This window comes from Prosopis cineraria, unplaced genomic scaffold (assembly GCF_029017545.1).
Source record: "Prosopis cineraria cultivar Desert tree isolate PC_DT_omini unplaced genomic scaffold, ASM2901754v1 PC9, whole genome shotgun sequence".
Classification (NCBI taxonomy): domain Eukaryota; kingdom Viridiplantae; phylum Streptophyta; class Magnoliopsida; order Fabales; family Fabaceae; genus Prosopis; species Prosopis cineraria.
In genome coordinates, this window is record NW_026555340.1 from 21173328 (window position 1) to 21185529 (window position 12202).

The window sequence follows — 12202 nt, forward strand, 5'->3', positions numbered from 1 at the left end:
TTTACAAGGTTTCATTGATAAATTAACATTTAAATGTTATTAAATAACATAGTCCCACATACATATATAATGGACTTGGTTTCTAAACCATTTGTTTTTACAACATAACATCGGCTCCTTAAATTTTTAACTATACTATTATTTTACAAACTTTATTTTGTTAGCAAGTGTTTTACTAACTTTATTTCTTAATATCACACAGTGAATTGCGCCACCAGTTGTCTGAAAATTTATAACAATTTGAGTGAACATGTTTATTTTATTAAATTTTAATTATACATTTACAGATAAAAACTCATAAAATAGATGAATTTTAAAACCAAGAATGTGTAGGTGAAATTTCAGAGGAGTGAGCACACATTATTGTTATTATTATTATTACTACATATTTTTTATAAAAAAAATATAAAGTATTTTAAATTTGGGTATTTTCAATATATAATTAATAATATTTTCATAAAATAGATGAATTTTTAAAACCAAGAATGTGTTAGGTGAAATTTCAGAGGAGTGAGCACACATTATTGTTATTATTATTATTACTACATAGTTTTTATAAAAAAATATAAAGTATTTTTAAATTTGGGTATTTTCAATATATAATTAATAATATTTTTTTTCAAAAATGATTTCAATTAGGGATTTAATTAATAATATTTTTTTTAATCAAAATATTCCATTTTATTAAATAAAAATAAATATAAAAAATGTAGAATTTTAAAAGTAATTATTTTATTGGTATGTGATTCAATTAAAATATTATATATTCTTTTCATTTTAAATTATAAAATATTTTCAAATAAAAAAATAAATTTATTAAATATTTGTTATAAATTTATTTTTTTAAAATTTAAAATTTTAAAAATAACTTTTATTTAATAATTTATTTATAAAAAGTATAACTAAAAAATATAATATTAAAAAATATAATAAAAATTTTATTTCAAAATATATTATATTTTAAAATATTTTAATTTTTTTAAAAGTATTTCATAATATGAGGATGAATGTAATATAAAAAAGAGGGATTATATATTTTTGAGATTATGTCGGACTTATACGAGTGTCTGATTCTCATTAAGCACCTCACTCTGCGTTATAGTTTACCCACCAATCCCACGTCTTCTCTCACCCCATCTTCTCTCTCTCTCTTCACTAACACTGTCCCTGCAACCTTTAGGCCATTTGTGCAGTTGAAAAGCTCAATCTGTGGACTCAGGGTGAGTAAAGTCGAGTAAAAAGATAACCCCACTAGGTTTAAAATTACGAAAAAGAGAAGCAGGAGAACCACAGGGTCTTTATCATCATCATCATCATCATCACAGTCGGCTTTGGTTTTATTCTGGTTGTGGGTATGTGTAGTATTTGTTAGACACAGGGTAAACCAAATTTGCAGAAATAGCAGAGAGGAAGCATGTGAGGAAAGTTTTCCTGAAAGCAAAACAAAAAGGTATCCAAAACAAGCAACAAGATTTTACAAGCTTCGATCACGACTCGCGACTCTGATTCTCTCTTGATCCTATTTTCAGAAACCAAGGGGCGATAAACAAACTCTCTCCTCCTCCTCCTCCTCCTCTTCCCGTTTTCTTGTGTCTAGCAATATGGAGGTCACAGAGGTTTAGGCCCAGAAAAAAATCAGAAAGTTCTTGTATTCTCTCTCAGGCCAGGTCAGTTTCAGTTTCACACACACTCTGCTTCAAAACATGGTGTTTTGTAAAATCTGAAATTCTTTTCTGTTTCGCGTAGGGAGTGATGCTGAGGAAGAGATCCAGAGGGACAGGTTCTAGAAGCAAGCTCTAACAATGGCGGATTCTGCTTCTTCTCCGTTACAGTCTCCATCTGGGAAGTATAAAAACCCCACTTCGTCGTCGTCTTCTTTCTTCAGCTCGCCGGAGGTCACAGAGGTTTAGGCCCAAAAAAAATCAGAAAGTTCTTGTATTCTCTCTCAGGCCAGGTCAGTTTCAGTTTCACACACACTCTGCTTCAAAACATGGTGTTTTGTAAAATCTGAAATTCTTTTCTGTTTCGCGTAGGGAGTGATGCTGAGGAAGAGATCCAGAGGGACAGGTTCTAGAAGCAAGCTCTAACAATGGCGGATTCTGCTTCTTCTCCGTTACAGTCTCCATCTGGGAAGTATAAAAACCCCACTTCGTCGTCGTCTTCTTTCTTCAGCTCGCCGAGACTCTTCACGAACTCCACTTCAAAAGCGTTCTTGGAAACTGAAACGATGATGAGCCCAACCTCCATACTCGATTCCAATAAACCCTTCTCCGTCTTCAAAAACTCTTTCTGGTCTGAAACAAACAGCCCCAAAACGCCGCCGTTTTCTTCTTCTTCCGGCGAACAGCCCCGACGTTATTGGGATAAACTCGATTCTAAACCAGTGGGTCTTGGCCTAGTTGATTCTCTCATTGACGACGATCAAAACCCGAATCTGTCATCCAAACCCGATAACCGGATGGTCGTTTTCGGATCCCAGCTGAAGATTCAGATTCCGACGATTTTTTCTCCGTCGGAATCGGTGAAACCGCCGGAGAAGAAATCTGGGTTTGGATCTGCGAGCTCGAATTATTCGCCTCGAGTTTTCCCAGGTTGTCTCTCCGCGAGTGAGATCGAGAGCTCCGAGGAGTACACTCGGGTGATTTCGCATGGTCCGAACCCGAGAACGACTCATATATTCGATGACTTCGTCATCGAGAGTAGCTGTTTCGACGTCGGAATTGGGTTGTCTGTTCCAGCGACCGCGACAAAGGACAATGGTTTTGAGTATCCGTCGGAGAGCTTCCTTAGCTCCTGCTTTTACTGTAAGAAGAATCTTGGCCAAGGCAAAGATATCTACATGTACAGGTAATTTTCTTGCTTCTGTAATTCACTCGCTTGAAGTATACTATGAATTACAGGGTACGAGGTTCATTTTCTTTAACACTTGAACTTAAGTCTATGTATGATTATTTTAAATCTAAGTCTTTGGATTCAAATTTTATACGCATCACCTCCATTTTCAGCCCAAACACTCTTATAATTGCGTTGTGAGTGAAACCCAGAAAAAAAAAAAGATGAAGTTATTGATGGGCGATATACCCATAAAGAGTTGCTGGGTTAGTCTTGGTAAATTAGCTGGTAATTTACACTTCAATAATCCAACAAAAGAAAACTGAATAATTAGTTTGGTAATTATTTATTTTGTGCCAATAAAATTGATTTTGTAAATTTTATCCATTGAAAGAGAATTATTGAATTCCTTTTTATTGTCATGTATTAGGATTAAAATTATAGTTAATGGGTAAAAATTCATATTTTTAGTTTAAAAAAAAAAATTGGAAGGGAGATTCTTGTTATAAAATATGAAAGGAGTTTTATTTAGTTACACTTTAGGAAAAACATGGGAAATCAAAGTTGAAGTGTTGTTTAATGATGCAAAGTAACAATTTACTAGTTCTCCAGTTATTGAAATTATTTAGCTATATATTCAATTTAAAAATTGGTTAGTAGACATTGGAAAGTAGCAAATTCATTTTTCATCGGTCTTCTTACTCAGATCCTCAATGAAACAAGCGGAGAATTAACTAAAGTGTCAAACCAAATTGTTAGTTTAATCTTCTTTCTTTGTATCCTAAGAAGAAGCATCAAAAATTGGATTCCTTATATTCATGCATGTAGCGAAAAAATAATACAGCCATAAACAGTGCAGCCTAATTTTCTTGATTTCTGCAACATACGCAGACTCACATCAGATAAAATTTACTATGGCATAGATATCATATTATCTTATTTTGACATATGACATATGACATATCATATGCATATGCAAAGACTAAGAGGACCTAAGAAAACAGGGATCCAATATGTTTTTTACATAGTACTTAAAGCTAGGTTAACCCAACCAATTAAACCATTAAATTAATGTCTTAATTGGTTCAATGAAATATTTTGTTCATGGCTAGTCTAACTACCTCAAACTAGTGTCTTGATTGATTCAAAGATCAGTCTATCTACTTCAAACTAGTGTGCTAATTTAACGACCGATCTGATTTTCAACACTTTGACATTATATGTTTCAGGGGTGAGAGGGGATTTTGCAGCAGAGAATGTCGTTACCAAGGAATGCTGATGGAGGAAGAAGGAATGGAAAAATTGGAAGCAGAGGAATTTCCCATATCCTAGGTTTCTTCAAAACCCTGAAACATCTTAGATTATTATTGTACCCTGTTTGATTACTTCTTTCTTTTTTTTTTTTTAAGGTTTTGTTTAATTTCTGGGGACAGAAATGATCAGTCCCAGAAAATCCAATCCATCTTTCCTGGGAACATCATTGTAATATCTGGTTGCTCTGTTTTTTTTTTCTTTGTTCTGGTGATGATGAGATTGTGGAAGAACAAAGGGTTTGGGATGGCTAAGGTAATTAGGAGTGTTGTAATAAAGATAGTGTTTAAGAAGCAATGATTTTTGTGGGGGGGAAAAAAGAAAAGAAGAGAAAAAATATTGTGTTGGATTGGTATTGGGTTTTTGTCCGAAGTTTTTAGCTTTTTCTTATTCCAAGTTGGCAGTGAAAACGATGTATGACTTGAAAAAAAAGAAGAAGAAGAAGAGAAGGAAAAGCTTCAACATTATCTTTGTTTTTATTTGTTCTTGTTCTTCAATGTACTCTCCACATATCAATCAATCAGTGCGTTGCTGCACTCTGTTTTTGTAATTTATGCAAAAGTAGTACGACATTCGTGCATTGCTGAGAATTCGGTGGATATAAATCCTACGAGTGTCTCAAATCTTTTCATCAAGTGAGACCTCACATTGTAACTACACACTTAATCATAAATAAATGAAACCGCAAATTAAAAGGTCACTTTATGAGCATATTACTTAATCATTTATCTACAGTTATATGAGTCATTGAATTAAAATATAAGACATTGAAGATGATGTAGAGTTATGATTTGGTGTTCTCTTTGTATTTGGTGTTAACATTACTGACAACCATTTGATTGAATTGATGATTTTTGGTGTTACATGTCATTGGATGGGATAATTTGGGACAATCATCAAATTTGGATTCGAGTTCAACAAGACTAAATTGAGTCAAGTTGACTCCAATTATATGGGTGAGAAGCTCTTCAAGCAACAATATATTTTTTTTCCCTCTTCATATATAAATCTCAAATTTTCTTAGAACTTGGCTAAAGATGGACAAACACCATTTGGTAAATGAATCTTTGATTACTTGTTAAGAGTTTTTAGATAGTGCATGAGTGGGATTGGGCTACAAAAAGAAAAGCACAAATAAAAAAAATCCATCAAAATAATATAACTCAGTAAATGAATCTTCTAACATGTCTGATAAGAAATATTTAGGTAGATTTGGTGTATTATGGCATTTGTAATCTATTTAATAAAAACATGATATTTAGATCATATTAAATATAAACTGATTTTGATGATGTTAATGATAATAAAGAAAGAAAATATAAGAAATCAAATGAATATTATGTTATAAGAATAAAATCAACTAAAAAATGTCATCTAAAATTTTATTTAGATTACCTGAATTATTTTAATTGAATAAATTATAAATGACATAGTGTATTTAATCTAGCTGAGCATTTCTCCATGTATAACATGCGAAAAGGATGTGATGCTCACGTTTCACGGCAACAATTTTTTATAGAAGCATTTTATATTTTTTATATTGATGTATTGGATTGGAAACCAGTGATCTCATTTGTGGTAGTGTGGCAAATTCTTTAGTTTCTCTGCAGCGTATACTGTGCAGCACCTAATGATGAAAGCCATTGTACTAAGCATATTTGTATTTATTTGTTAATAATATTGCAATAGAAAAGGAATGATTATTTATTTATTTGTTTATAGCATTGCAATAAAAAAAGAATGATATTTTTTTTATTTGGAATGGTTGGAGTGGAAGGAAACCGTTGTAATATTCTCTTCTATTTAGTTTGGGAAGGAGGTAGAGGAAAAATAATAATTAATGTAGTATTGATATTCCCAGTTATTTTAGTTTTATTTAAAAAAAAACGGTTGCACTACTCATGATTCTCATTTTTTAAAAATGTCAATAGTTTCAAACTACCTTCACGGTTGTTCTTAATTATTTATTAGTTTTATACTCCCTTGGATTTTAATTATAGCCAGAGTTAATAAACTTCAGTTTTTTTTTAGAAATAATAGTTAATATTCTTAAACTTATACATCTTTACCCTATATTTAGAATCAAACTAATAAAGTACCCGTGCATCGCATGGGTTTTATACTATAATTTTTATAAATAGGTTCAAAAGAATAACTTCTAGAAAATATTTTATTATATATATCATTACATACGCAGTGGAGCTGTATAATTATAATTATGAATATTATATATACATATTCAAGTAAAGCAAATAGTAAATGCATATTGTGTAAATGGATATGAAGGGAGGTAAATTAACAAATTTTCATAATTATTTAAATTAAATTATCAAATACATACTTATAAACAACATTAAAAGTTTTATTTATATAGTGACTATCCTCATCAAAAACTAATATTTTTAGACTCTTCATGCTTTGAACATGAGAAGCAACATATAATTGGTCATTAGTGAAAACAGGATGACTTATGTACAAACTAATATGAAACGAAATCAAATCCTAGCTCTTATTAATGAGAACTGCAAAGACTAACATAATGAGAACTGCTTCCTTCTCATAATAAATGACAATCTTAAATCAGATGGACACATAGCAATACCTAGTATACATACTTTTATCCTTGTAGTTGATTTAGACATTTATTAGGCTTTAATAACATGTTTTCTAGCTCTTGTAACTATAAGAAGTGTATCATTGCACAACCCATAAACTTCTTAATGTTTTAGTTCACATTAAACTTGAGCACCCACTTTAAGCCTTATTTCATAATTCAGGGGGTTTGACATTGTAATTTAATTTAGAAAAAATGTAGAATGCAGGTCATTAAGTAAATTTTATCTCTAACATGTTGAATAACACTATTAAAGCTCATGTATACAACTTTCTCTTAGGAAGTATAGGATAACATGTACTTGTTTACTTTTCTAGTCACAACCTACATAAGAGCTAATACAGTCCTATTTCTAAAATAAGAAGAATTATATATATTGGCAAGAAAAATCAAGAAAGTTGAATTAACAAAAGACTTTATGATTATCTCAACCATCCTGTAACAAATTATCTAGGATCTTAACATTCATAAATCCTTCATTAGCTCTAATAGCTGTTTCATCACCAATTGAGATAATTTAATTAGTAAATTTTTAAAGAGAACTAATAGATAACTCCACTATTTGTTCATAGAAGTCTCATGTCTATTGTTAGTGATAAAAGTTGACAATTGTCTCAAAATAAAAGGTTAATGGTTTCAAAAATAATGTATTCTCTTGACCTATCTAGAATAACAGGAAGGCTAAATTTGTCTTAGGTATCCACCAAATATAGCAACATTTCCTTTAAAAAAAAAGATCACCAGCTAATAAGCTATTTAATCTTAAAATATCCTTTAGGCATTTGTCAAGAGTTTCAAGACAAAACTTGTGTGCCATTAGAGCCTCATCTCATATGATTAATGATATGTGAACAAATAATTTAGCCAAGTTGCTCTCATGTTTCATGCTATGTATAATGTCTTTAGTTGTAGAAAGAGGAAACAAAATTTGAGTGAGTTGTACGTCTTCCTGATAAGCTATCCCGCTTAATGGTATATTGAGAACTATTTTACCTTTAGATCTTAATGAAGTAGGAAGTGTTCTCCAAACATATGTCTTCCTAACACCACCATATCCATATGTGGAAAAAAAAACATCTTCATCCAATTCAATGACATCATCATAAATCTTTTTTTTTTCCTTCAAAAGTTAGGTTTTAAAGCAATCTCATCAATTCATTATATAATGAAACCCTATTATAATTTAGCTCATTTTTATTAATTTGTTTATCCTTACATCCAAACTTGATATGTCAAGTAAAAGTATAAGCTTGTAATCTCTAAGACCCTTTTCATTAGATTGTAGTATTTTCTTAATTTCAATTAGAGCTGGTAATATAAGTCAAGCTCGTGGGTTGAACCTTGCCAAAGAGTGGCAAGTTGGGCTGCATAATTGGGAACTTGATTAGATGTTAGTTAGTTTTGGCTCACACAATTTAACCCAAGCTCGCCAACCATTGAGCTAATACGCTTATAATTTTTATTTTACAAATTTTTTATTGTTTAATTATTCAATTCTCCCTCTTCCAATCTTTATCATTTTGTTCCAACACCTAATTAAATTAATCTTCCTTATTTGATTAGTATAATATATAGCTAGAATAAAATGGTAGCAAATACCATTATTTAATTAGAGTAAAATACAATCTTTTCCCTTTATTTTTTTTTAAAATTACACAAATCTCTCTTTTAATTTTAAAACCTACATTTTAATCCAATTTTTAGCCCCATTAGGAATATTCAATTAAATATTTAAAATACTTTAATTTTTTAATTTTAATTATATTAAAAAACTTAAAAGTATTAATTTACCATTGTAATGTATTTGTATATTCTTTCCCCTCCTCAAGTTAAGGAACTTTAAATAATTAAATGTAAAAATTTTAAAATAAGTAATTTAAAAATTTTATGATCAAACTAATAAAATTTAACAAAAGAAAGCGTAAATTATACTGACTAATTTATTTTCATTTTGCATTACTTTCCTATTTCATTAAGCTTTTTGCGTATACATGTTTAAAATATTATTTTAGATAACTTGTGTATTTATATTTTTTAAAAAATTAAATAAATAAGTTTTCAAAACTAAAAGTTTAAAATATGATTAAAATTTTCAAAAAATATGGGCATTAAACTTTTTTTAAATATATTAAATGATTGCTACATAACATCTACATTTAAATAGACTATTTTAATTCAATATATGACTTAACAGTTAATTAATAATTGGATGAATGAAAATAAAAATTTTAAATAAAAAGAAGGTTTTTGTTATAAAATTATTAATTCTAGAAAAGGTTTGTGTGTATTTAAAAAATAAAAAAGGATGTATATTTAATGAAAGTAACTCAGAAGAGAAGTTAATATATTCTACTTTTTTTAATTATTATAATATATACATGGATGAAAATTTAAATTAAAATTGACAATATTTTCTAATCATCATATATTGAAATTTTAATTTATCCAGCTTAAAATTCCAAATTTAAACTTAAAGAATTTTTTTATTAAGAACTTAAAGTCTTTTTATTATTAACTACATTATATTGGTGATCCAAAATAGTTGAATATATTGACCAATATTATTAATTTATCCCATTCAAATTATAGCATGCCAAAATTTTAAATACTCCTCAAAGTTATGATTAATTTGGGAGAATTATTTTATCAAAGATATATTTTAGAGATAATTTTTTATACATTCAATTGGTCGATGTGTTTTGCACTTTTAACTTATTTTGATAACATATTTGAATTTTAAATCTCAATATTTACTAATTAATTAAAGTGATTAGTTATGTAAAAATATCATTAAATTAATTAATACTATTTTTAATAAGAAATATAAATAACATTATTTAATTGAAAAATATTAGTATTTTTAGATTTCAAACTTTACACAAGAAACAATCATTATCCTAACCTTATGAGAATATTGAATTTTATGAAAGTTCATCAAATTCTAATATTTCACAATAATTTGAGTTTTAAAGATTTAAATATAGATGAGATGGATAAGAAATTATATTTTTAGAAGATATACTATAACTATTGTATTTTTATTTTGAATATATTCACAAATTAACAATCAAAATTGATTTTTAAAGTATAAAATTACTGAAAGAACATCAAAATCTTACATTTATATAAATATTACATTTATATAAATCAATCATGCAAAAAAGACTCAAGATTTTACAAAATTAATTAAAAGGTTAAATGATAAATTTACCTTTGAACTATAAGTCCAAAAGCATTTGATATTCTAAATTTATTTTTAGTACAATGTCCTCCTTCAATCTGTGAAAACAGTATAATATTGTCTCTACAGTTAATTAATAATAACTTTGATTGTTAGTTTACTAAAAAATTACTAAAAAGAATCTCAAAAATTATAGAAAAGAGACCAAGAAAATTTTCTTGGTCCTTTTTTTCATTTTTTTAGTCATTATCTATATGTTTAGATCTTTTACAATAATTTCTTATTCAGCTAACATTCAAAGTTAATTTTTATTAATGTTTAAAGTGACATTGCCCTTTAACCCTTAATCAAATCCGTCAGTGTGTAAAAAGAAAATAATAAGCAATGCCACTTATTTGTAATTGGCATAATATCTAAATGAGAGAAAAATTTGATTTGAATTTGATAATTTTATCTAAATTATAGATCTTCATGACTATATTGGTTGAAGTTTTGAAATTCAAGTATAATTTTTTGAGATCTATGAAATTATATTAATTTAGAGTGCTCGAAAAGGGACCATGTGTCACAATTTAAAATATACATAAAATAACATGTGCTATTCAAATGACTACGTATTAAAATAATTATTACTTAATCAATTCAATAACTTTCTCATAACCTCTCACTAAAAAAATTTATACATGAGATAAATTTAAATAATTGAAATAACTTTCAAAATTTGAATTATATTTAGTATAAATAATTATTATGAGTAACTTTAAATTTTAAATTTTGAAATTGAATCCATCTTTAAATTCAAGTAAATGCGTCTTCAAAGCAAATAAGATAAAATTTGATAACATGAAATAAGATGTTAATCCATCAATGTAAATATTTAAAATTTATTTTAAAATAAATTTAGATATATAAATATATATGTTACATATATATATTGTGACCACCCTTCTAGTTTATTTATAAATATTTAAAAATTCAGTCTAAACCTATTTACAAACTAACAACAAAGCGTAGTTTTCTAAGCACAAAATCATGTAAAAGATGCACATAAAGCTATTAATATGAGTTGACTCGACTCTTATAAGCTTGGCCTTTAAGTATTCAAGTTCATAAATTAAATTTTTCTAACTTTTTTCAAGTCTAACTTTTATTAATAGGATTGAGGGCTAAGTTTAAAGCTCATATAATTTTTTTAATTATACTAATATATATATATATATTACAAAATATCTTAATTAAATATCTAAAAGACAATAATAAACTTTGAAGTATAATTAAAATAATACAAATCCTATAATATAATATAAACTATATAAGTCCTAACTTTCTATCATCCAAAATGTGAATATAATATTAAAATACTTTGATAGAAATTTATTTATAACTAAAACTGTTAATATGATTTGAAATTAATTAATTATAATTTAACATATGTTCAAAATTTAACTGAAATATTTTTTTTTATTTTGACATGAATCATAGAATTACATCCAAAAATTGTTATTGGTGATTTTAAAAAATTCATATAATATTGCATACATAAAATAAAATTATATAAACGAAAAAAGCCATTTATATATATAATAAAAATAAATAAATTCAATTATTAAAAATATATCTTAATAAAATAATTTATTTTCAAAAAATTTAATTTTAAAACAAAAATTCTTGTTTAAAAACAAAACAAAACAAATTAAATTGAAAATACTTTTCAAAAGCATGGTTAAAAAATAATTAAATTTAAAAATACTATATTTTAATATATAATACAACAAATATAAATAATATAGGTAAAACATTTAAATTTTTAAAAAACTTAATTTATTAGAATTAATATTTATATTTAAATTGATTAGAATTATATAATATATTTATATATTTTATAAAAAATCCAAATTTATATAATTTTTGTATCCATTTAAGTTGATTAAAATTTATATATTTATATATTTTATTTTTATGGGGTGATTTTTAAAAATCAAGATGATTGATATTAAATATTTATTTTTGTGAGTATAGATATTTAATGTATGTGAATGTATTTAAATTTTAACAAACTTCATGAGGGCTTTTTCAACATATTAGTATTATCCAAAATCTTAATATTTTCTATAAATATAAATGATAGTTCTAAATACTTTATTTTTAAATAAATTAATATCTATATTATGAAATTTATAATATGTGAAATTTAATATCATGAGATCCAAATTATTAAATAGATTAATATCTATATTTTATCATATTTATAATTCTCTAAAATC

The 12202-nt window shown here is 26.8% G+C and overlaps 1 protein-coding gene across 2 annotated transcripts; it reads left to right on the plus strand.

Moving 5' to 3' along the window:
- The first annotated feature begins 1891 nt into the window (after positions 1–1891).
- Positions 1892–4693, plus strand: LOC129320735 (FCS-Like Zinc finger 8). Of its 2 annotated transcripts, XM_054966312.1 has the most exons (4): positions 1892–1954; positions 2034–2847; positions 4062–4164; positions 4242–4693. In XM_054966312.1, the coding sequence occupies exons 2-3, from the start codon at positions 2090–2092 to the stop codon at positions 4162–4164; spliced, it is 861 nt and encodes a 286-aa protein (XP_054822287.1). In that variant the 5' UTR covers positions 1892–1954; positions 2034–2089; the 3' UTR covers positions 4242–4693. The 2 variants fall into 2 exon arrangements, with proteins under 2 accessions (XP_054822287.1, XP_054822286.1); XM_054966311.1 differs by having other exon boundaries at positions 4062–4693.
- The last annotated feature ends 7509 nt before the right edge of the window (positions 4694–12202 follow it).